This window comes from Monodelphis domestica, chromosome 1 (genome assembly GCF_027887165.1).
Source record: "Monodelphis domestica isolate mMonDom1 chromosome 1, mMonDom1.pri, whole genome shotgun sequence".
NCBI lineage: Eukaryota > Metazoa > Chordata > Mammalia > Didelphimorphia > Didelphidae > Monodelphis > Monodelphis domestica.
In genome coordinates this window covers 519,058,482-519,085,288 of record NC_077227.1, presented here as the reverse complement: position 1 = coordinate 519,085,288, position 26,807 = coordinate 519,058,482, and the positions used below count along the sequence as shown (strand labels likewise).

General features: G+C 40.7%; 1 protein-coding gene and 1 long non-coding RNA gene across 3 annotated transcripts in view; one reads left to right on the top strand and one right to left on the bottom strand.

Annotated features, from left to right (window-relative positions):
• The window catches only part of TOGARAM2 (TOG array regulator of axonemal microtubules 2), a 99,913-nt gene that overhangs the window by 49,162 nt on the left and 23,944 nt on the right, over positions 1 to 26,807 (bottom strand). For both annotated transcript variants that reach the window (XM_056813215.1, XM_056813216.1), the window contains exons 7-11: positions 22,302 to 22,501; positions 17,462 to 17,508; positions 9,365 to 9,546; positions 7,975 to 8,131; positions 7,509 to 7,673 (exon numbers count right to left, since the gene is read on the bottom strand). In XM_056813215.1, the coding sequence (XP_056669193.1) occupies positions 7,509 to 7,673; positions 7,975 to 8,131; positions 9,365 to 9,546; positions 17,462 to 17,508; positions 22,302 to 22,501 (751 nt within the window). The remainder of the gene's footprint in view (positions 1 to 7,508; positions 7,674 to 7,974; positions 8,132 to 9,364; positions 9,547 to 17,461; positions 17,509 to 22,301; positions 22,502 to 26,807) is intronic.
• On the top strand, positions 405 to 20,747 carry LOC130456501 (uncharacterized). Its single transcript, XR_008915476.1, has 4 exons — positions 405 to 664; positions 9,439 to 9,572; positions 10,341 to 10,517; positions 20,567 to 20,747. It is a non-coding gene; the product is annotated as an uncharacterized LOC130456501 (long non-coding RNA).

Sequence of the window (26,807 nt, the reverse complement as noted above, 5' to 3'; positions counted from 1 at the left end):
AATATGCAGCTGGCTGAGGTCTGTTTCCATTTGAGTTTAACACCACTGGGCAAGACGATAATAGAACTAAGAGTCTTCACTTCCAATAGTTTCTTCTCATAGAGCTCACAGTTCCCCAGACATCACCCACAGTATTTTCCCAAAGACACACAACAAGTTGCCGTACCTAACATGGAGTTAAGAGGGGCTTCGGTGGTGGGTGGGGGCAAAGCTTTGAGTACTGTGCAGGACTCCTGTTGGACAGAGGGAGGGAAGTCAGCTCTTTATCTGAATGGACACCCTCCATCCTTTGGATCCCTAACTTAAGGGGAATGTCCATTATTACATATAGAAATGCTGGCTTGTGATAGGCTCCCTGTGGTCATATGACAGACCAAGTCATTCTATGTATTTACAGTCAACTCTTCATTATTTGTGGTTGGGTGTTGGGAAAACAGAGGTTTCTGGATGAAGAGTCATCAGTTCATATTCTATTTTCTCACCAATGAAATCAGAATCCCTTTAGAGACTGAATTTTTGGATTAGTCTACTCTGTGAATGACATGGGTTGCAGTTGAACTTCAGTTTCTCAACTAGATAAGACAGGGATCACCCCAGGCCATCTGGACTTCACTGGATAACACAAAGATTAATTAGATAGTGTCTGTGAATCCTTTTAAATCAAGTAAGTGTACTAAATCCTCCTTAACCCTGTTGTCATGTGGGATTATAATTCACAAAATCCAAGTCTATCAAAGCATCTTAGAGGTCGTTGACTCCAGTCTTTCCCTTTTATAGCTAAGAAATGTGAAGTTCAGAAAGGTGAGGTGGTTGGCTCGAGGACACCTGACTAAAGCTAAAGTTGGCCCAGACTGGTTCCCAGGCCTAGTGAACCCGGCTCTAACCATGACACTTCTCAGAACCTTCTCCATCATTATAAAGATCCAGAAATACCAGTACCCACATGGGGACAAACTGATTTAAAAAAACATAAGCAGAAGGCCTCACAAGATCTAAAAGCTCCCACAAGATTTGAGTGTTCCTTAAGTGGTAAACAATATATTAGCTACATTCATTATTCACTTGAGAGGCATGAGTGAGATAAGAATGGCTGGTAAGATTTTTTTAAGTTGCTATTAATTAGCTTCCCTTTGATATTCATTCAATCATATAACCCACAGGGTCAGTAGCATGGAGTGAGTAGAAGGAAGCATTAATAACTACTGCTGCCACCAGCCACCAGCAGCAAAGGTCCACACTCCTCCTCCCCAATGCATCTTCCAAAATGTGACCTCTGAAAGGGGAGGTCACCACTAACCAAAGGAATCAGAGGTTGCAGAGAGGAGCTGGCATTCCTGCTAGGCTTTGAACAATGGGCAGGAATTTGAAGGGATAAGAGCTAGAAGCAATACATTCTCAGGTAATAGGAATAATATGAAGAAAGGTCTAGAAGGAGAAAAGCCTAGAATATGTTCAGGGAACAGAGGAAGGGCAGTTTGGCTGAAGCATGGAGTGCATAACGGAATAAAAAGAGAGAAAGTTGGGAAGAAAAGTTGGTGTCAAGGCCTTGAATGTCAAGCAAAGGATCCACTGTGAATATTTGAGGGAAAGGAGTATGACTTGACCAGATGCATACAGAAAATTAGCCTGGCCAGCATAGAAAGAATGGACTGATGAGGAGAGAGAAGGAATGTAAGAAAATTGTAAAAATATATATTGCATCAGTTCAGGTAGATGGTGTTAAGGGCGTAGAGCCAACTGGGGCCAATGGAATTAAAGTGGAGGGGACCAATGCAAGATATATATATATATATATATATATAGAGAGAGAGAGAGAGAGAGAGAGAGAGAGAGAGAGAGAGAGAGAGAGAGAGAGAGAGATGAGGAAAAAGAAAGAATCAAAAATAATGGTAGTTTTTAAACAGATATTCCTAAGGCAGAAGTAAATCTGACCCATGCTCAAGGAACTCCAATGGCTCCCTCTTGCTTCTGCATAAAATGCAAACTCCTCTGACTTTTAAAGCCCTTTGTAACATGGCTCTAATCTATCTTTCTAATCTCCTTGGATAATATACAGTGCTCTCTTAATTTCTAACCAAACTGGTCTGCTTGCTATTTCTCGTATGAGCCATTCTTTCTTGTCTCTGTTCAAATGGGCACACTGTCACTCCATTCCTAGAATGTACTCCCTTCTCACCTGTACCTTCCATAATCCTTCACTTCTTTCAAAACTCGGACAAGAAGTCTCTTCATGTTCTCAGCTGCTAATACTCCCAGATAATATTTTGTACAGATTTTATAGTTAATTTTCAATGAATGTGTTGTTTCTTCCTAACAGAATGGAAGCTCCTCTCCTGAGAGACAGTGTGATATTGAGTAAAATGCCCATCTTAAAGCCAGAAAAATCCAAGTCCTTAGTTTCCTCATCTAAAAAGAGGGGGTTGGCCTAGATAGTCTCTGAGGTCCCTTCCAACTCTATTTGTATGATCCTATGATTCTTTTGGGGAAAGGAATAGCATTTTCCACCCAGTGATGAACATTCTCATATCTGGTCACACTCTACCAGCCTTGGTGAACCTTTAACAAGTTAGAAAGCCCAGAGGGCAAATTCAAGCTGTCTGTGAGCTCCCACATTACTGAAGAGAGCTGAGGGAGAAAGGGCTTGCTTTGGATGACTGGACAGAGGGATGGGACATGCAAAAAATGTCCTCGGGTTCTGGGAAGAGGGGGAAGGAGCAGCTCCCCAAGTTCTGGCTCTGCACATGCCACATCTTTGCCAACGGGGCTCTATACATTTCAGTGATCCTGAACTCTGGTAGGTCATCATCCAAATTCCACCAACCTATTCTTTATTCCCATCCAAACCAAACACCACCCACCCCTTTCATTGTGCCCTCTGGAATGCCTGTTCCATAGTCAATAAACTTTCTTCATCCTAAATCTCTTTTTCTTTTCTTTTCTTCCATCTACTTACTAGTTATTAGTGAAACCTTGCCTCACCGGTCAAGATGGGCAATTTGGGATACTCTTTCCCCTCCATTGTCATTTCCAGGTGCTATCCCTTCCTTCATCACTCAGTAACTGCTCTTCCTTTGAGGTGCATGCTATTCATATCAATCACCCAATCAAAATGCTGGCATTTATTGAGTCTTCTGACCCCCTTCCTTCCTCAATGAGTTCAACTTCTGACTAACAATTTTTCTTTCTCTCCAACACCTGTCTTCATGTTAGTGGACTTCAACATGCTTACTTACTCTCCTTCAAATACTCCAGTCACTCAGTTCCTCAACCTACTCCCTTCCCATGATCTATCCTCCATGTCAGACTCACACAAAGATGGTCATACCCTCGATCTTGAAATCACTCAAAAATATCCCACCTCTATGTTCAAGGATTCTGAAATCTTTCTCTGAACATACCCTTCACTTTTCATCTTTCCTTCTGCCTTTTCTTAGCAAACCCTAGTCTTTATCTGCATTGTAACTTCTAACCCTTTGACCTCTCAGTTGTCTTCCAGACCATCTGCCCTACATTAACTTCTCTCTCTTCTTTTTCCCATATTGACTCCTTGGTCAACCAATTCAACTCCAAACTCTTCTCCTCTGTTGACTCCCTAGACTCCTTATCATTTTGCCAATTACACCCTTCTGAGCCTCAGCCTTGGATCACTCCTGCCATTCACAGTTTTCATCCCTACAGAAGTGCCACTGAAAAAAGGCAAAGAAAATAATGCAACTGTTCTCACTGGGTCCACTACAAATTTATGTCACAACCTCAACCAGGCCCTCACTACTTCTAGGCAATCCTAATATAACTCCCTCATCAATTCACTATTACCCTCTCCACAAAGGTTCTTCCAAACCTTTTCATCCCTCCTCAAACCTTTACTGGCTCTCTCTCCCCCATCTTCTCAGTGGAGAACCTTCCCTCATATTTTACAGAAAAAAATTAAGGCCATTTACTAGGAGCCCCTTTTTATTTCCTCTTCCTCATTTCATGTCACTCATATATGCCTTCTGATTATCTCATCCTTCATCTCTATCTCACATGATGGAGTCTTACTCCTTTCCAAAGCTAATCCCCTCTATCTGCTCAAGAGCTACCACTCCATCCTGACTCCTTTAACAGATTGCCCTCTTTGTCATTCCTATTCTCTTAATTATTTTCAATACCTCCCTAGATCATTCCCCTACTATCTACAAATATGGCTATGTCATCCCAACCTGAAAAAAAATATCCTCACTTGACCCTTCAATCCCTGCTAACTATTATCCTGTTTCCTCTGCCTTTTGTGGCTAAACTCCTTGAAAAGGTTTTCTACATTCAATATCTCTGTTTTCTATTTTCTCATTCTCTTCCTAACCTTTTATAATCTGGCTTCCAACCTTATCATTCCAACAAAACTGCTCTCTCTAAAATTACTAATAATCTCTTAGTTGCTAAATCAAATCCTTGTTCTTCTTAACCTACCTGTAGCCTTTGACATTTTTATCATCTTCTCTTTCTTGATATTCTCTTCTCTCTAGATTTTTGAAACTCCATTCTTTCCTAGTTCTCTTACCTATCTGACCACTCCTCAGACTTCTTTGCTGGATTCTCATCCAGATTTACACCTTCATCCACAAGTATTCCACAGATTCTCATCCTGGGCCCTCTTTTTTCTCCCTCTATACAATCTCATTTGGTGATCTCATCACTCCTGTGCATTTAATTGCCATCCCTATGATGATGATTCTCACAATTACCTATCCTACCCTAACTTCTCTGTGGACATCCAGTTTTGCATCTCCAATTGCCTTCCAGATGTCTTGAATTGGATATCCAAAAGACATCTTAAAATCAATATGCCCCACCAGAATCTCTTTAAACCCTCCCTTTCTCCCAACTTCCCTATTACCATAGAAGGCAACACCAACTTCCCAATCCCTCAGGTCAATGACTTAGTGGTCATTCTTAATTCCTCAGAATCTTTTGCAATTTATATCTAATACACACACACACACACACACACACACACACACACACACATATATATTATATATAATCTGTTTCCAAGGCTTATCTGTTTCACCTTTGCAATATGTCTTGAATATGCCCCTTTATATCTGATGAATTGTCAACATTCTGGTGCAGGGCCTCATCACTTCCAGCCTTGATCACTGCAATAGTCCACTGTAGTCCACCTGCCTCAAGTCTCTCCCCACTCTAATCCATCCTCCATTTGGTCACCAAAGTGACTTTCCTAAAGCACAAGTCCAACTACTTCTCCCTTTTACCAAAAAAACTCAGCGGTTCCTTATTACCTCCAGAATCAAATACAAAATCTCCTATTTGGCATTCAAAGCTCTTCATAACTTAGCCCTCTTCTACCTTTCCAGTCTTCTTAGACCTTAATCCCTAATATGTACTCTTTGATCCAGTGGCACTGGTCTCCTAGTTCTTCAAACAAGACACTCCATCTCTTAAATCTGTGTATTTTCTCTAACTCTCCCCAGTGCCTAGAATGCTCTCCCTCCTCATCTCTGTTTACTGCCTTCCCTGGTTTCTGTTAAGTCCCAACAAAAATTCCATCTTCTACAGGAAGCCTTTCCCCCAATCCCTCTTACTTCTAGTGCCTTCCCTCTCTTAATTATTTTCTATTTGCATAGATTTTGTTTGTACATATTTGTTTATTTTGCTGTCTCTCCCATTAAATTGTGATCTCCTTTTAGGCCCTAAGGGCATTATTAAGAGGGTAAAAAGCTGTGTATGTATGAAAATATTTATGGAAGCTTTGTTTATAATGACAAAAAAAAACTAGAAATAACAGAAATGCAATGATTGGGAGAAATGATTGATTAGACCACAATATTTGAAAGTAATGGATTGTATTATGTTATTAGAAATGACAAATATTCAAAATATAAAGAAAATAAGGGAAATGTATGAAGAGATGAAAAGAGAATTAGAATAACACATACTATGATTACATTTAAAAAACAACAGCCACAAATCAAGAGAAAAAAGTCTCCAAGTACAACAAATCCAAAGGAACTCAAAAACAGAGGATGTTTCTATTACCACACATATATAATTTACATATTTTTAAACAAATTGTAAACAATGTGGAATTTGTGGTGTAGCATATAATTTTTATGCATTTGCTTGTTTAGATGTTTTTATGGTGATGGTAAAAAAAAAAGGAAGGAAAAAAGAAAAAGCAAAATTGTGAGCTCCTTAATCTCAGTGTTTAGCAGAGTACTGGGCACATAGTAGGTACTTGACCATTATTTATTGACTGATGTCTAAGGGTCTCTGTTTCTTTATCTATTAAAAAGCCTTGGTCTAGATGGTCTCTGAGGTCCCTTCAGGCATTACATGTATAATCCTATGATTCTTGAGGCCAGAGACCATTAATTAATGTACCTGAATGAATGAGTGAGTGAATTAATGAATTAGCTTTGCATTTTTCTCTATTAATTTTCTCTTGTCAGATTTGGACAATCATTCCAAACTGTCAGGATTCTTCTGGATGCTGTTTATGTCACTCACATTAGCTATCCTTCTCGCTTTGTCCTCTTTGCGTATGATAAGTGTGCCTATGATTTTAATATCTTCATCCAAGTAATTTTTAATTGAGCAAACCAGGACAGAAGGATAGGCCACTGATATATCTGTTATTAATAAGCATTCTGGGGCTCTTGTCATCAGTCATCCAATCAACAAGCATTCCCTTTATGTGTCAAGCACCAAACCAGGTGCTAGTGACAGAAAGACAAAAATGGTAGAGGATCTCTCCCCAAGAAACTTTCCAATCTCCCTAATTACACTATCTTCTAGGTTACATTTCTCTCTCCCTGTCCATAAAGATGTTGTGGGAGATCACGCCAGATAATTTGCTAAAATCCAGGCATGTCACGTCTATGGAATTTCTCGGCTTCACTATTCCAAAAGTCTCCAATCTCAGTGTTCTTCATATTGTCAAAGGAAAGGGTTGAACTAGTTGATTTCTACTCCTCCTTTTAGTTCCACCATGCTATCATTCATTATATTAAAGAATGTCCATTTCAATTCAGAGAGCAAGTTGGTATTTATTCTAGGAAGAAACCAAAATCCTTCCCAAGACATGACTTCTAATGCTTTCAACTGCCCCATTAACCAATATTTCCCAACATTTTTCAGGCCACAAATATCTGTGACCTTTTGGGATACAGTAAAAAATATTAGGAAACGTTCCTTCCCTTCTTTCTCCCAATATAGTCAATCACCCATTAATTCAGCCCTATTTTGGATAACACCTTCCATCCCCAACTACTATAGGCACACATAGCCACCCTCCTTTCCCAGTTCGCCATGGTTGCTAACTCCTTCACTGTCCAATTCCTATACTTCACTCCATTAGTTAACCATTGGCAAGGAGGAGTAAAAAAGCCAAGAACATCTTTGCCATGAATCAAAGGGTCCCAGCAGAATGGTGGGAAAACCAAGGAGGTGCCCTAATGGAGGGCCTGCAGGGCCCGTGCTCCTGCAAAATCCAGACTGAGCCTCACCTGAGGCATGGCGGGTAAATCGAGGTCCCCGGCTGGTGACAGGGATACTGGGAAGCGACGAACGGTTAGCTCGTTTCTTCAAGATGATGCTGAGGCTGGTTCTGCACGGGCTTCCCAACTTGGCAGAAGCAGACAGGGATCCACCACTATGAAGGGGAATGAGCCCTGCGAATAACAGAAAAAAAATGGGAGCTCAAATAGCACTGATTAGGGCAACCTATGCCAGATGACCATGACTGGCCTATTAGCACATTGCCCAGTGCCTTAGAGATGGAGCCTGAGCCAGACAGAATATATACTAGCATTTTCTCAGGGATGACTCAATAGCCTGATCTCCCCAAAGGAACACCCCCTCTGCCTGGTGCTTGCAGGATGACCATCTCACTTCTAGATGTCTCCATTCTAAAGGTCCTCCACTCTCTGTGCCAAGCCTCCAGGGGACCCGCCCACCCAAGTACTCCTTTACCTTCCTTTATCATGCTTCTGGAGCTCAGACTCTGGGACAGAGAGTCTTTCTCTCGTTGCCTCTCCTCCCACTCCCTGCCCTGTCGGAATAACTCCATTTCTTTCATTTGCTTCAGACGCATCTTCTCCTGGGCTGACTTGGCAATGGTCACTTGGATCTGTACATATACAATGCAAACTTGATTGTACCTCAACAATCTTGTACGGCTCTCTATTGGAACCCCTTTCGCCCCTAAAATGACACTGGTTAACCAAAAAAAAAGTACCATATAATACCAGGCCCTCCCCAGGACATATTTTTTCTGTTTCTTCTCTCTTGCCATCTAATAAAAAACCACAATGGAGATTTTTGTTTCTTTGTTTTCCACCAATAGCCAATCTGAGGTTCTCTGGGAACCACTTGAATATGGATTCTGAGCTTATCTCAGGGGTATCCAGGAAGTCTAATAGAGCAAGCTAAAAAGGGCTTAGATTATACCCAATTCCAAAGTGTACCTCTTACTCATTCATTTCGGTTTGTAGCATTAAAGGAAAGGGTCAACCTAATCAGGAAAAAATAACTTCCCACCCTTTACTGTTTCATCCAGACCAGAGAAATGAAGGGAAAGCGAAGTCTAGGAAAGGGGAGCAATGTACCTCAAGGTTAGATTGCAGTTTGGGGTGGAATCATGGATTTATTATTCAGTTCAGAACATCATTCTATTAGCCGCTTAGCCAGCTAACCCCAGGCAAGTTGGGGAGGCAGCTGGACTTGAGGTCAGAAAGATAAGGGTTCAAATCTCCCTTCTGGCCTTTATTAGCTATATGAACTAGACAAGTAACTTTACCTCTCTCAGGCCCAATTTCTTCATCTATAAAATGGGATCAATAATTACATCCGTGACATAGGATTGCTGCAAGGAACATCACATGAGATTGTCCTTAAAGTACTTGGCCAATTTTATAGCATTTTATAATTGTCAGTTATTATGGCTGCAGCAAGAAGTGGTATCTTTGATATCTGGGCTGTTGACTCAAATTACCTGGTTGTATTTTATTTAAATTTATCTGCTGTGATCTGCCATTCTTTCTCCTATTTGACCTGTGTAGTCCCTTCCATCTGACTTCTCCCATAACTGATTTGTATGTCTCTTCTATACTTGTTTCTCCTCTTTCCTTTTCATCCCTTTTCCCTTCTCTTACTTCCCACTCCCAGACAATAATTTAGTTTCCAGGTGACAACCGGTACCTTCCTCCAGTAAGGTTCAAGCAACTGAGGTGCAATGGAACAACTGCAGATCTGCACAGATCCACTGTCCTCCCCTTTATAATGCCTAGACCAGGACTGAGAGCAGCTGAGCCAGCTTGTCATCCACTGTGATAGACATCATCTCCAAGATCCTTGCACGTACCCTGGGGCTGCTTTCTGGCTGGCCCACTCCTTTCAGCAATTGCTGAGTCCTTTTCTGTTCATCTTTATTGGCAGGGCTGAATGAGAGGGTTGTCAATGGAGATGCAGTCTGTGAGGAATGGACAGCCGACTTTGTGCCACCAGCTGGCCTGGCTCTGACAGGAGGGACCACAGACCTGGCTTCTAAAGAATTAAGCACATTCTTGAAGGTATTAAGACATCTAGCATTCTTGCCCCAACTCTCTAGATCATGGACTAATACTGCTATTAATCCGAGAGCCCTCAAAGTTTGTTCCTTCTGTCAAACAAATTAAACTTAGTCTTTAAGACACTAAAGACAGACACAAAATAAGCCATCTAAGGAGCAACTGATCAAGGCATTTCTTAATCTACATATTAGTGTAAGTAAGTAAAGTTTAAGTAAAAGGGAGAGAGAAAAGGTAGGAGGAAAGAAGGAAGGAAGGAAGGAAGGAAGGAAGGAAGGAAGGAAGGAAGGAAGGAAGGAAGGAAGGAAGGAAGGAAGGAAGGAAGGAAGGAAGGAAGGAAGGAAGGAAGGAAGGAAGGAAGGAAGGAAGGAGGGAGGGAGGGAGGGAGGGAGGGAGGGAGGGAAGGAAGGAGGGAAGGAGGGAATGAAGGAAGGAAGGAAGGAAGAAAGGAAGGAAGGAAGGAAGGAAGGAAGGAAGGAAGGAAGGAAGGAAGGAAGGAAGGAAGGAAGGAAGGAAGGAAGAAGGAAGGAAGGAAGGAAGGAAAGGAGGGAGAGAGGGAGGAAGAAGGCATATAATAGACATATATCTCAAGAAGCTTCCAAGCAAAGGTGTAGGGGAAAGTACATGGAATATCTATAGCAAGTACTTCAGCTACACAAAATAGAATGTTAGAAATGTACAGAATCATAAAGATTATCAAGCTGATCCCTTTCAATCTATAGTAGTAGTAGTAGTGACAATTGTCTTTGTGCGCTTTCATCTGTGATATAGATGAGTGTGCACAAAAACACTTGTGCGTGAAGGAGATTTAAGTGGAAAAGTCGATGCACAGAGACAGTCCCACTCTCTCGGCGTTGGAAGCCTGGGTCCAGTGGCATGAAAAATCGTTACACCTGGAGACTTCCTCAGCTGCATTGGATCTATTGGATTTATCAATCTATAGATAAAGTAAGTAAAGCCTCAAAAGAAGTGACTGAACAGATTAATGTCAGAACAGAGATTAGCACCCAGGGGCTGCTCAGCCAATACTACTAGCTTAACTCCACTGGACTTCAGAGACTTTGTTATCAGTGTTTTCCATTTACATGAAGAAATTCATTCTGGGGAATGCAGAAAGGTAATTTTCAAGGACTGGCATTGTCCTAGTTTTCAAGAGATTTAGATGTAAAACCAGTGCCCCAAACTTTCCCATGCTTCTTTTCTTGTCTCTCTCCCTTTGTAAGAGGCAGCAAAGAAAGTGAAAGGGCATTGAATGCCTTCTGCAGCACAAATTAGCTATGTTGTGTGATTCTGAGCAGGTGCTTAACCTCTCCCAGCCTCAGCTTCCTCACTGAGCAATAAGCATTTCTACAGCTCCTACTATGTGCCACGCACCGTGCTAAGTTATTTTATAAATATTGTCTCACAACCTTTCAAGGTAGGTGCTATTATTACTCCCATTTTACAGCTGAGGAAAGTGGGGCACAGTTTAAGTGATTCATCCAGGATCACACAGTTAATCAGTGTCTAAGGTTGAATTTGAACTCAATTTTTTTAGAGAGCTCTATCCACTGAACCACCTAGCTGCCTCATCTATAAAATGGGAATAATAATTTGGGAGGCCCAAATAAGATCACAGATTTAAGAATTCTGCAAACCCTAAAGTGCTCTAGAAAACAGAAAGCTATTATTATCATTGTTTAACACTCTGTGCCTCAATTTTTTCATCTGTAAAATGGTGATAACAATATTTGGGCTAAAATGACAGCAATGAGAACAGAAATAACAATAACAAAACCTGAACACTGAATTATAAATGCAATTATAGTGACCTAAATCTGCTTTCTCTTAGCAGAGGTGAAGGAAAACAGACTGGAATGCTTCAGATACTGACAGTCACAGCTGACATAGTGGTTGTTTTAGTTATACAGCTTTTCCCCCCTCTTTCTTTTTAGCCTTTGTTATAAGAAATGGCTACCCCAGTAGGAAAAGAGCAGGAAAGGAGTGAGTGAGGGGAAAAGGAATGTTGTGGAAAAAAGGTGACATAAAAGGAAGAGATATCAATCAATCAATCCGATTTTTAAAAATATTGATAATATTTGAGTTTTCTACTTCCTAGGAGTGGGAGACAGTTTATAAACCATGAAACATTGCTCTGTCTCTGTGAACCACTGAGGATACTCAGTGGTCCCTGTAAACCATACCGGAATCCTAGACTTTAGCTTGGGAAAAGTTAAGACCTCAGCAGAAATGGGTGGGGAGCCACTCTGCTGAAGAAGCCGAGCACGTCAGACAAGTTTTCCCCAGGCCTAGAACTTTGTGCTCTAATATCGGGCCCTCTCCGGACAACAGCTACACCTGCTGAGCCTAATTCAGGGGCTAAAATGAGCGGTCAGTTTTCTAAGGAGGAAATCCAGGCTATCAACAACCCTATAAAAATGCTCTAAATCAGTAACAATTAGAGAAATGCAAACTAAAATAACTGAAGGTCCACACATCAGATTGGCAAAGATAACATCCCCTCCAAAAGAATGACAAACATTGGAAGGCTTGAAGGAAACACTATTGGTGGAGCTGGGAACTGGTCCAGTCATTCTGGAAAGCAATTTGGAACTATGCCCCAAAAGTTGTCTGAGTTGTGTTTACCCTCTGACCCAGCAAACACCCAACGAGACCCATTTTCTGAAGAAATAATCAAAGGTAGAGGGACAGGACCCATAGGAATAAAAATATTTATGTGAATTATATGGCAATAACTATACCAATTTAGGAGATATGGATGAATATATACAAAAATACAAACTGCCTAGACTAACAGAAGAGGAAATAGAATTCCTAAATAATCCCATATCAGAAATTGAAATCCAACAAGCCATCAAAGAACTTCCTAAGAAAAAGTCCCCAGGGCCTGATGGATTCACCTGTGAATTCTATCAAACATTCAGAGAACAGTTAATCCCAATACTATACAAACTATTTGACATAATAAGCAAAGAGGGAGTTCTACCAAACTCCTTTTACGACACAAACATGGTACTGATTCCAAAACCAGGCAGGTCAAAAACAGAGAAAGAAAACTATAGACCAATCTCCCTAATGAATATAGATGCAAAAATCTTAAATAGGATACTAGCAAAAAGACTCCAGCAAGTGATCAGAAGGATCATTCACCATGATCAAGTAGGATTTATACCAGGGATGCAGGGCTGGTTCAACATTAGGAAAACCATCCACATAATTGACCACATCAACAAGCAAACTAGCAAGAACCACATGATTATCTCAATAGACGCAGAAAAAGCATTTGATAAAATACAACACCCATTCCTGTTAAAAACACTAGAAAGCATAGGAATAGAAGGGTCTCTCCTAAAAATAATAAACAGTATATATCTAAAACCATCAGCTAATATCATCTGCAATGGGGATAAACTAGATGCATTCCCAATAAGATCAGGAGTGAAACAAGGATGCCCATTATCACCTCTACTATTTGACATTGTACTAGAAACACTAGCAGTAGCAATTAGAGAAGAAAAAGAAATTGAAGGCATCAAAATAGGCAAGGAGGAGACTAAGTTATCACTCTTTGCAGATGACATGATGGTCTACTTAAAGAATCCTAGAGATTCAACCAAAAAGCTAATTGAAATAATCAACAACTTTAGCAAAGTTGCAGGATACAAAATAAACCCACATAAGTCATCAGCTTTTCTATATATCTCCAACACAGCTCAGCAGCAAGAACTAGAAAGAGAAATCCCATTCAAAATCACCTTAGACAAAATAAAATACCTAGGAATCTATCTCCCGAGACAAACACATGAACTATATGAATACAACTACAAAACACTCTCCACACAACTAAAACTAGACTTGAGCAATTGGAAAAACATTAACTGCTCATGGATAGGACGAGCCAATATAATAAAAATGACCATCCTACCCAAACTTATTTATCTATTTAGTGCCATACCCATTGAACTACCAAAATACTTCTTCACTGATTTAGAAAAAACCATAACAAAGTTCATTTGGAAGAACAAAAGATCAAGGATATCCAGGGAAATAATGAAAAAAAAACACATATGATGGGGGCCTTGCAGTCCCTGACCTTAAACTATATTACAAAGCAGCAGTCATCAAAACAATTTGGTACTGGCTAAGAAACAGAAAGGAAGATCAGTGGAATAGACTGGGGGAAAACGACCTCAGCAAGACAGTATACGATAAACCCAAAGATCCCAGCTTTTGGGACAAAAATCCACTATTCGATAAAAACTGCTGGGAAAATTGGAAGACAGTGTGGGAGAGACTAGGAATAGATCAACACCTCACACCCTACACCAAGATAAATTCAAAATGGGTGAATGACTTAAACATAAAGAAGGAAACCATAAGTAAATTGGGTAAACACAGAATAGTATACATGTCAGACCTTTGGGAGGGGAAAGGCTTTAAAACCAAGCAAGACATAGAAAGAATCACAAAATGTAAAATAAATAATTTTGACTACATCAAACTAAAAAGCTTTTGTACAAACAAAACCAATGTAACTAAAATCAGAAGGAAAACAACAAATTGGGAAAAAATCTTCATAGAAACCTCTGTCAAAGGTTTAATTACTCATATTTATAAAGAGCTAAATCAGTTGTACAAAAAATCAAGCCATTCTCCAATTGATAAATGGGCAAGGGAAATGGATAGGCAGTTCTCAGATAAAGAAATCAAAACTATTAATAAGCACATGAAGAAGTGTTCTACATCTCTTATAATCAGAGAGATGCAAATAAAAACAACTCTGAGGTATCACCTCACACCTAGCAGATTGGCTAACATGGTAGCAAAGGAAAGTAATGGATGCTGGAGGGGATGTGGCAAAGTAGGGACATTAATTCATTGCTGGTGGAGTTGTGAACTGATCCAACCATTCTGGAGGGCAATTTGGAACTATGCCCAAAGGGTGACAAAAGAATATCTACCTTTTGACCCAGCCATAGCACTGCTGGGTCTGTACCCCAAAGAGATAATGGACACAAAGACTTGTACAAAAATATTCATAGCTGCGCTCTTTGTGGTGGCCCAAAACTGGAAAACAAGGGGATGCCCATCAATTGGGGAATGGCTAAGCAAATTGTGGTATATGTTAGTGATGGAATACTATTGTGCTAAAAGGAATAATAAAGTGGAGGAATTCCATGGAGACTGGAACAACCTCCAGGAAGTGATGCAGAGCGAGAGGGGCAGAACCAGGAGAACATTGTACACAGAGACTAATATACTGTGGTATAATCGAACGTAATGGACTTCTCCATTAGTGGCGGTGTAATGTCCCTGAACAATCTGCAGGGATCTAGGAGAAAAAAAACACTATTCATAAGCAAAGGATAAACTATGGGAGTGGAAACACCGAGGAAAAGCAACTGCCTGAATACAGCGGTTGAGGGGACATGACAGAGGAGAGACTCTAAATGAACACTCTAATGCAAATATTATCAACATGGCAATGGGTTCAAATCAAGAAAACATGTGATACCCAGTGGACTTACGCGTCGGCTATGGGGGGTGGGGGGGAGGAAAAGAAAATGATCTATGTCTTTAATGAATAATGCTTGGAAATGATCAAATAAAATATAATTTAAAAAAAGTATAATAGACTTTTCACATAAAAAAAAAATATTTATGTGATTGGGGTAGGGGTGGGGGGAACAAGGCCCTGAAGAAGATGTCCTGAGTAATCCTAATCAGCAAAATAACTGCTTTTCTAAGTTCCTCCCCTCCCCTCAGGAACACCCTGGCTGTTATTTGAACCCTGCCAAAACACTCCTTGGACCTGTTCTGACTTGGGCCATCCTGGCTACGTGCATTCCAACCCCTCCTGCAATCCAATCCCTGCAGGATTCTGGCTCCTTCACTTCCCCACCCCTCCCAGCTAATGAGATCAGGTCTAGCACCCATCTATCCATCCATTCATCCATCTTCTCTGGCCCTTTCCAGGAGACCCAAATCAGCCTTTCAAATCTGAATTCTTCTTCCCATTAAAAAAGATGCTCAAACGATAAACCCAAAGATCCCAGCTTTTGGGACAAAAATCCACTATTTGATAAAAACTGCTGGGAAAATTGGAAGACAGTGTGGGAGAGATTAGGAATAGATCAACACCTCACACCCTACACCAAGATAAATTCAAAATGGGTGAATGACTTAAACATAAAGAAGGAAACCATAAGTAAATTGGGTAAACACAGAATAGTATACTGTCAGACCTTTGGGAAGGGAAAGATTTTAAAACCAAGCAAGACATAGAAAGAATCACAAAATGTAAAATAAATAATTTTGACTACATCAAATTAAAAAGCTTTTGTAGAAACAAAACCAATGTAACTAAAATCAGAAGGGAAACAACAAATTGGGAAAAAATCTTCATAGAAACCTCTGTCAAAGGTTTAATTACTCAAATTTATAAAGAGTAAATCAATTGTACAAAAAATCAAGCCATTCTCCAATTGATAAATGGGCAAGGGACATGGATAGGCAGTTCTCAGATAAAGAAATCAAAACTATTAATAAGCACATGAAGAAGTGTTCTAAATCTCTTATAATCAGAGAGATGCACATAAAAACAACTCTGAGGTATCACCTCACACCTAGCAGATTGGCTAACATGGTAGCAAAGGAAAGTAATGGATGCTGGAGGGGATGTGGCAAAGTAGGGACATTAATTCATTGCTGGTGGAGTTGTGAACTGATCCAACCATTCTGGAGGGCAATTTGGAACTATGCCCAAAGGGTGATAAAAGAATGTCTGCCCTTTGATCCAACCATAGCACTGCTGGGTCTGTACCCCAAAGAGATAATAAGGAAAAAGACTTGTACAAGAATATTCATAGCAGCGCTCTTTGTGGTGGCCAAAAATTGGAAAATGAGGGGATGCCCATCAATTGGGGAATGGCTGAACAAATTGTGGTATATGTTGGTGATGGAATACTATTGTGCTAAAAGGAATAATAAAGTGGAGGAATTCCATGGAGACTGGAACAACCTCCAGGAAGTGATGCAGAGTGAGAGGAGCAGAACCAGGAGAACATTGTACACAGAGACTAATACACTGTGGTATAATCGAACGTAATGGACTTCTCCATTAGTGGTTGTGTAATGTCCCTGAACAATCTGCAGGGATCTAGGAGAAAAAAACACTATCCATAAGCAGAGGACAAACTGTGGGAGTAGAAACACCGAGGAAAAGCAACTGCCTGACTACAGCAGTTGAGGGGACATGACAGAGGAGAGACTCTAAACGAACACTCTAATGCAAATATTAACAACATGGCAATGAGTTCGAATCAAGGACACATGTGATACCCAGTGGAATTACGCGTCGGCTATGGGGGGTGGGGGGGAGGAAAAGAAAATGATCTTTGTCTTTAATGAATAGTGCTTGGAAATGATCAAATAAAATATTATAATAAAAAAAAAGATGCTCAAGCCTCCTGCTCCTCCCCCTCTCCCTGCCCAAATCCTCTTCTCTGACTTCTTTCCCAGGATTGGTTTCTCTCTCCTGACCTTTAGTCAGTGGAGGAGCTCATTAAGTTCTGGGGTCTTAGGGCTTCTCTCTCCCTGGAATGTCAAAGCTATAAGGACCCTGAGAAACACCCAGTTCACAATCTTGACAAATGAGAAAAAAATGAGGCCCAGACTTGCCCACAATGAGTCAGTAGCAAAACTTTCTCCCATCTAGGCTTCCTGACTCCAAAGCCATTGTTCTTCTATTATATGATACTGCTTGCTGGTAAGAATTTAACTAGAAAGCGTAATTTCCCACCACCACCCCCAATGCCCATCCCCACCAACTTGCTTAAAGCATTGTAGCCAAGGGAGCAGGATAGCAAATAGGCAAAGGCAGGCATACATACCCATAGATTTGGGGGTCCTCTCCAGGGGACTGTTCTCCTGTGCCAATCTTAAAAGAAATTGGAAAGCGGAGAAAAGGGGAAAAAAATTTTTAAGCTATATAAGGAAACAACAAAGCCAGAAATGTCCCTTCCAAGTTGAGGGTTGGTGGGGATAACCTCAATAAAGATGCAGGAAAAGTTTGCAAAGGGTGGGGGTCAAGGAAATAAAATCTAGTTAGAGGAAGCAGTTCTGTTAGAGGTAGAGTTAGAAGATTTTAGCACTCTGATCAAGGCAATGACCAAGCATAGTTCCAGAGGACCTAGAGTAAATGATGTTCTCCACACCTCCTGACAGAAAGGGGATGGACTCAAAATTCAGAATAAACCTTAAGCTTTTGGGTGAAGTCAGGGAGGAAATTTGCTTTGCTTGACTATGCATATTTGTTATGAGTTTTCTTTCACTTTTTATTATTGTTTAATGAGGGGAGGAAGAAGTACGAGAAAAATAAATGCTTGTTAGTTGGAATAAATAATAAAATTCATGTTTTAAAAAATTTAGCAGAAGGTACAGATCAGTAAGAAAATAGTTAAGCAAACATAGGAGTAGTGACATGATGGAAGTCAGCATTTAGCACGATCCCTGCCACCCAGTAGTTAATAAATGTGTGTTGATTGAACTAACCACATGCAACTTTTAAAAGAAAGCCTGTTCCTTAGAATCAGCTCTTAGTCTCCTCTCTGCCACGTACCACCTCTATGACCTTTTGCAAATCACTTAACACCACTGAGTCATCATCCAGATTTGCAGAGGCAGGATAATTATAGCTATATGGTCAGACTTCCTACAAGCCTTTTGCAAAGATCAAATAAGAAGATGCCCACTTACCAACCATCTGACCTTTAGCAAGTATGTCACTTAGTATTTCTGAGCTTCAGTTTCCTCATCTGTAAAATGGGGATCATTTTTCAGTGTCTACCTTCCAGGGATGTTGTGAGGCTTAAGCGTATGGAAAACACGTCAAGAACTTGGTAGCCATAAAGCCCATGTATAAATGTTAAGCTGTTATCAGTAAGTAATTGTTCTCTTTTTCCACCTTTGTTTTCTCATATAAGAAACTCCGAATCACTGAGTCTCACAATGGAAGGGACCAGTGGTCAAATAGTCTAACCATGGCCAAAAGAGAATCCTGTTACAACATGGGGACAAGAGGTCAGCCAACCTTTTATTGAATGCTTCCAAGGACAGAGAGCTCACTGTCTCCTAGGGCAGCCCATCCTAATTTAAAATAGATCATATTATTAGGAAGTTGTTCCTAACATCAAGTCCAAATTTACTTCTTTGCAAACTTTCAATCCATTGCTTCTGGTTCTGCCCTCTGAAGCTGAACAGAAAAAGTGTAATCTTGTTTCTGCTCTGGCCATTTCAAAGATTTCCCAAGGATCCAGGGCTCCACTGGCCATAATGTAAACTGGGTCAAATCAAAACTTGTCTTGCAAGGAACAGAAGCTAAAGCAGTGCTAGGAGAACTCCATAAGAACCAAGATGGAGTTGAGGGTCCCTCCATGGTGTTCTTTCTTCAAAGTTCAACCATGTTTCCTGAATCAACCTTCTCCTAGTCAAAATATTCACAGAAATTCTCCATGGAGTCGATTCCCTTCACTGCCATGAAGAAATCAGCCCTCGGTGCCCCTAGTGTGCTGGAAGTTTGATGTACTGTTAATCTGAGTTGGAGTCTGAGGACATTCATGATGTGCCGCATAAGGCATTTGAATAGGAGTCAGGAAAAGTTGAGTTTGGATCCCACATCTGATATTCACTGGCTCTGTGGCCCCAAGAAAGCTATCTCAGTTCTCTGGGCCTTAGTTTCCCCATCTGTAAATTGAAGGGCTTGGACTTGATGACCTCTAAAATTTCCCCCAGCTCTCAGTCTTTGATCCTATGGTTTAGGGTTAAAGCGGGACAGTTCATTCGCTACAAAAGCGTTATGTAGGTTATCTAAAATGAACTTCCTCCTCTTGAATAGGGAAAAAGCAAAGACAGCAAAGATTGTCCAGGTGCCTAACAAATGGATTATCAGGGCCCTCCATTCCAGACCCCAGAGGTCAGGCAGATACGGAAGGTCCAGAGACACTAAAACCCTGGAATGTCTACTCTAGACCAAGGGCACTCTCATGCCGGGGCTCCCTTGGAGATGAATGGCTCTGTCTCAGCTCAGTTTCTGGTGCAGTAAATTACTCAGAGTTCAATGAATTATTCAAACAAATAATCCACTTATTAAAAATATATTCAAATATTCCCAAGTAAAAGAAGTTCAGGAAAATAAAAACAGATAAACATCAGTGGCAGTGAGATTCCCTAAAGTCTCAGGATGTCCTTGCCATATTTATATATTCTTCTGCCCAAAGGGTCCACAGCTGGGTTCAAGATCAATTCACCTGGGGTTAACCCCAAATCTCCTGGGCTGCACCACAGCTTCCTGGCTCAAAACAATTCCATTTGGTGTTATAGGAATATTGGGGGGGGGACAAAGGAAGAGGGATGGTAACTCATGCCTCCCCAGTTCCAACGGTATCCTGACCACAACAACTAAATTGGCTCCAGGACCAATTTGGCAATCCATGTCTGCTGGTGGTAGCTACAAAATAACCCCATCCTCAAGAGCCTTCTCTAGAGTGAACATGGCCTCAACGATCTCTCTGGAACTGCACCAACTTCTTGGAGTTCCATGAATTAAAGAATGCCATGGCTTCTGGGGAGTCTCCAGCCTGGTATGAGTCCTACCAGCCTTGCATTCCCTGCACCAAGGTTGGACCAGAGCACAGCTGATTTTTGTGGGATCAAGAGATGGAGCTGGGGAATTCACCACCCAAACATTGTCTTAGCCTGGGCCCTTTCAAACAGGTAACAGTGTCTGTCCACAGATCCAGAGATTACACTGCCAACTGGCTCCACCTATGTGTAAGCATAGCATTGAAGAAAACCAATTTTGCAAAGAGCCTCTTTTTCTTTTCACCAGCTATTGTAATCCATAGCCCTGTACTCTAGGCTCTTGCCATATCCCATAAATAAGCTGCCTGATGTCCCAGTAGGCAGCCACCTTAACTCCTACTGTTGCTCCTTTTCAGTAATCAGGATCAAGATGACATGGCCACAGAGAACTATAAGATCATAGTTCTAGAATGAGAAAGATTCAAGAAGCCCTCGAATTCAGCTCTCTCCATTTACATATGAGGAATCTGAGGTCCATGAATATTAATTTGCCCAAAGTCACAAAGGTGGGTAAGTGTCAAAGGTGGAATTTGAACCCAAACCTTCTGGTGATTTCAAACTAGGTTATTGTTTCTAACTTCTCCAATAGGTCCCTCTCAGTCTGTCTCCTTTCTTGGATCCCTTTCCTCCTTCCAATTTCCAAAAGTGGACATTCCATGACATAATCTTCATCCCTTTACTCTGCCTTCCATCATTCTATCCCTCAGAGAGTTCATTCACTTTGCTTCAATAGTCACTGTTAGTCCAAAGACAGACCCTCTTTGGATGGCCGGGATTTAGGCAGGCAGAAATATGAGAAAAGAACATTTCAGATGGATGAAGGAGCAAAAAGAAAGACAAATACCCATATTAAGATAAAAGGTAGGGAGGCAGCTGGGTGGCTGAGTGGATGGAGAGCCAGGCCTAGAGATGGGAGGTCCTGGGTTCAAATCTGACCTCAGACACTTCCCAGCTGTGTGATCCTGGGGCAAGACACTTAACCCCCATTGCCTACCCCTTACCACTCTTCTGCCTTGGAACCATTACATAGTATTGATTCTAAGATGGAAAGTTTATTTTTTTTTTAAATAACATAAAATAGGGAAAGGAAAAATGCCTGTAAAAGAGATAGAAAGGAAAGAGGAGGACACAGAGGCAGACATGGCAGGAAAGATTAAGAAGAGTTTCAAGGAGAAGATGACCAGTCACTGTCAAGTGCTGCCAAAAAGTCAAGGAGAATGAGGTTTAGAAAAGACCATTTGAATTTTTAAGTAAATAAAAGGCTACTGATGACCTTTAAGAGAGCAGGTCCAGGGAAGTGGTGAAGATAGGAGAATGCAAAGGGCCAAGAATGTGAAGGCAGCACATGTAGACTGCTCCTTAAAGACGTCTGAAAATAAATAGAAAGAAAAGGAAGATGGCAGCTCAAGGGGGATGCAGGGCTGAGGGACAAGGTTCTTAGGCTAAGGAAATCTGAGCATGTAATAGAAGAGAGGGCAACCTTGAAAGTTTAAAAGAAAGGGGAGAAGGAGGCAGAGACAGCCAAAACCCACTTCAGGGAAGATCTGGGAGTCTTGTCTATGCTTATGCCCATATTCTCACACTATCTGGACTGACTCTAGTATGGAGTAGTCAGCAGTTCCCACTCATCAGGATATTGCTCCTCCCTTGGGAGAATAGAACTTGTCCTTGCTTCTATGATCCACTCAAAGGATCTAGGTTTGCTAAGGACAAAAACCACCAATGATATCAAGGAGGAATGTGATAAGCTCATCTAGCTTAAGACCCCAGTGTTCCAGACTTGTGATAAAGCAAAGACCCTCCATCCCAGGAGTTTTTAACATTTTGTTTTCCTATCCTAGACCCTTTAACAATTTGACAAAATATCTGGACCCTTTCTCAGAATGTTTTTAAATGCATAAAATGAAATTAATAGAATTGCTAAGGAAATCAACTATATTGAAATATGATTATAAAAATATTTTTAAAGACAAATTTAGAGATCTCATTATAGGAATTCCTGCTCTAGACCATTAACTGGGGAAACCTGGTCCCTGCTAACTAACAATCTCTGAATCTTTAAATTCCAATGAAGGGCCTAGAGCAGCTTACCTTTTTCCAGGGACCTCCTGGACAGTGAAGATGTCTTGACCTGAAGGCAAGGGAGTAGGGTTGCTAGCAAGAGCTGGCAATGTTACTGACTTGGTCTCTGTTGGCTGCTCAGCCTTCATGATGGAAGGAATCAGAGAACCTCCCAAAGATCGTCTCATCTTCTCATCCTTGCAATGCAGGTACTGAAGGGAGATCTGCACCTGGAAACAGCACCAGAAGAGGGAGTTAAAGTCCAGCTATTCCTTCTCACTTAAATACTTGAAAAGATTTGCAGTTTTGATGGTGTGGAAGCAGAGAACAACTCCTCCAGTCTTAGAATTTGGTCATCATGAGTTGGTGTGGCCAAAAAAATCCTATCCATCCCCTGATGGCCAGTTTTCTGGTGACGAGTCTCTTCAAGTTGAGCTAGGTTAATTGCCAGGCCTTCACTTATATTCAAAGCTTTCCAGCCTAGAAAGACCTGTCAGGGGTTGGCCTCAGCTCTAGTCTTTGAGATCCCAGGGTTGCCTCCACATCATGATGGGGCATGACAGGTAGATTTAGATGGAGAAAATCCCATAGAGAAACATGAAGCTTAGGACACTAATGTCCCAAGGAACATCATCCCTATTCCATCCTGTGGCTTCTCTGGATAAATAATTATCAAAACCCAAATTGATGTTGGTGCCTGATAAGGCAGGTCACCCTCTGGACAATTTCCTTTGTGGCCATCTCAAAACTACCTTTTTTCCTTATTTTTTCAATTCAGAAAATTCTCAAACCAAACTCCACTTCCTTTCTTTCTTCTTGTTTCAAAAAATCATAGAATTTTGGATCTGAGAAAGCCAAAGAGACAGTGATCTTAACCATGTTCCTATGAAAATGACCTTGGCCAAGACACATTATTAATATTATTAGTTTATAATAATAATAGCTGCCAAAATTTACATAGGACTCCAAAGTTCACAAAACACTTAACATCATCCTTATCATCCTCCTACTTTTCCTCTTCCTCTTTCTCATTCTAATATTCCTCCTCCTCTTCCTCCTCCCCATCACCATCACCGTAACTATCATTTAAATAGTACATTAAGGTTTGCAAAGTGTTTTACATATGTTTTCTCACTTGTTCTTTATAACAACCAGAAAGTAACTACTACTATTATTGCCATTTTGCAGGTGAGAAGACTGAGACCTAAGGAGGTAAAGTGATTATGCCCAAGGTCCTCCAGCCAGTACCTATCTGAGATAGGATCCAAATCTCGATCTATCGGACTTCAGGTCCAGCACTCTGATCTCCTACTTCATGCTGCTCACTACTTTATTTCTTTGGCCCTTAGTTTCCTCATTGGCAAAATGAAGGGATTAGACTTGATGGACTATAAAGTCTCTGATCAACCCTAAATCTAAACTCCTAAGTATAACCTTAGCCCTGAGGGCATCCTTATTTTCCCATGGCTGAACTATGTCTTTCATTGACCCACAAAAGTTTGACCCAAGATGGGCATTCATTGGTCAATCAGTAAGCATTAGTTAAGCGTCTGCATGGAAACTTTAGGAACAATGGCCACTTCATGCTTTTCTCTGTGATAAAATGACTACTACATGTCTCCCCCTTTGGAAAGCACATTTGTATTAGAGAAAGTCTAGTTCAGGCAGTTATTTTTATTCCTGACAAACATTTTTCAGTTCAACCCTTAAGCCTAGATGCAAAGTGATTCAACCAAGTAGCAAGGCCAGTTGGTCCTAGATAGACTTAAGAGTAGAACCCAGGTGTCCTGACTCCCAGTCAAGGGCTCTTCCTTCTAGGTGAGTCTGCCTTGTCCTTAAATTGGGGTTTTCTGTTACTGCACTATGATAAAGAATAAATATGAAAAATATAAATAAATATAGGAAGGCTCATGTGAAGTGAATTAGAACAAACTAATTATATACATATCACAATATTAAAATATGATAAGTAGTACATTAAAGAAAAAATATAAGGGTCCCCAGGAGGATATATGAGGCTACTGTTAAGTCATTAGCAAAGTATAAATCATTTGGAATTTATAGTTTTATGTATGATTTTGGTTTTTATATTACTTTATTTCACTACAGTTATTAATTTTATAATAGTTTAAATTTGAAAAACAAACTTGGACTTTGTAGAAAACAGGAACTACAATCTCTTTGGATTTACTTTCCTAAGATGTCAAGCCCAATTCCCACATACATACTATTTCAGAAAAATAGCTATTCCTGGTCTGTGAGAATACAACACAGTGAAAAGGGGGCCGATACTGATAAGATCATAGCACAGCCCAAGGCCAGGCTGGGACCAATGAATATGAAAAAGGTGGCAAGGTAGGGGCCAGACTAAGAACAGATGCAACAGTCAGAATCTCTCCCCAGAAAAGGCAAGTGGTGCTGCCAACAAAGGCTTTGCCATCAAGTACTACTTTTTTTTTTTAAACCCTTACCTTCCGTCTTGGAGTCAATACTGTGTATTCGCTCCAAGGCAGAAGAGTGGTAAGGGCTAGGCAATGGGGGTAAGTGACTTGCCCAGGGTCACACAGCTAGGAAGTGTCTGAGGGCAGATTTGAACCTAGGACCTCCCTTCTCTAGGCCTGACTCTCAATCCACTGAGCCACCCAGCTGCCCCCAAGTACTACTTTTTAATAGGGGTGGTCACAAGTTTGGGGTGCAGCCCCATCCTGGCTGAAGTACTCCTGGCTATATCCTCAGAGCAGTAGATCAATCAGTCAACAAACCATTTAACTGTGTGTATGTTTTGCTAAATGGTAGGTATGCAAAGTCAAAAATGAAACAGTGCCAAGGATCTTAAAGTCTCTCAGAAACAATATTTACATAGGTAAGTATACTTAAGTGCCTCTGAATAGACTTGATTTCCTTAGCACTCTGGAGTAACAGATCCAATTGATGTCCTAGGGTTTAAATAGATGGGATGTGTAATGGGGTTTTTAACCAAGATTCTGACCCCTTCTTTCTCTTATATTTATTCAACTTAAGTCTTGCCATCTTCCAGTCCAGTACCATCTTCATGCTGTCTTCTCTGGGCTTTAGTCACCTCCTCTGAAAAATGAGGGGATTAGGCATGATAGCCTCTAATGTCTCTAATCTTTATTTTACATTAAATTAATGTATTTATTTATTAAATTAAATTAAAACTTTAACCCCTAAATCTAAGTTCCTATGGATTACCTAATGGCTATCCCCAAATCTAAGGTCCTATGTATGGATTACCTCATCAGTAAGGGGATCCTCACTTTCAGGTTTCTGAACTATGCCTTATATGGTTCCATAAGAGCTGGACCCAAGGTAAGCATCCTGAATTTAATTAAATACCTATATGGAAACTTTAGGAAGAAAAGTTCTGCTTTATGCCATTCTCTACAGTAAGTATGACTACTACATGTTTTCCTCTGCCAAAAAAATACATTTTTATTAGAGAAGGTCTAGCTCAAACAGTTTTTCTGATTCCCAACAAACATTTTTCAGATTTGGTGAGGCACAAATGGTAGATAACTCTAGCATCCAAAGTGGCAGAATCTTTCTCCTTTGAGATTTGAACTCTAAAATATCTTACTGTGTGACCCTGGGCAAGTCACCTCCATTGCCTAGCCTTTACCACCCTTCTGCCTTGGAACCAATATACAGTATTGATTCTAAGTTAGAAGAAAGGGTTTTAAAAATAAATAAATAAAATAAAATGTCTTCACCTTTAAATTGACCTCAAGTGCTTCCATAAGCCCACATTGGTCATGCTTTGAATTTAAATATGGCAGAAAGCAGGTAGAAAAGAGAAGTAAATACTTCTCCCTTCAACTTGATATGGACCAAAAATGAACACTCTTTGTCAAAGCTTTCCATACATGTTACCTGTCAAGACTCAAGTGCTACTTCCCTGCAAAAGTCTTTTCTGATGAAAACAACTGTTAATTCACCCCACTTTTCAAGATAGTCTATATTGATCTCCCGTATATCTGAAAGTGTGTTGTATGTTCCCAGTGAAAAGTGAGCTTCTTTTTGAGCAGAGATTATCTCACTTTGATACCCATATCCCTAGAGCATAGCATTGTGAATTTTAGATTTACTCCGCCCTGCTTAGTCTAACAAAACAAGAATGTCTACACCCCTACTTAAGGATTAAATGTTGAGGAGGATGGCCTATGACAGACATGTGCTAGCAAATGACAAATCAGAAACAACTGACAGACCCCCCCCCCCCCGGCTGTCCTAAGTCAAGCTTAAGTCACCATTGGTACATGTGAGACACTGGAAGTGATGTAAAAATGGTCTATATATTTCGCATCACTTCCTCTCTCCCGCCGCTCTTTTCTCAGAGAGGTGGTGCTGGCTCTTGTGGCAGAAGGGTGGCTGGTGGCAGTGTGCTGAGCATCTTGGCATCTTGGCATGGCTGCAGCCATTGTCTGGGTTTGGTGGTGAGCATCCTTGATACAATACTGGGAGAGATTTAGTAACCTAGTTCAGGTGAGGCATCATCACTGAGCTCTCTCGGAGTTT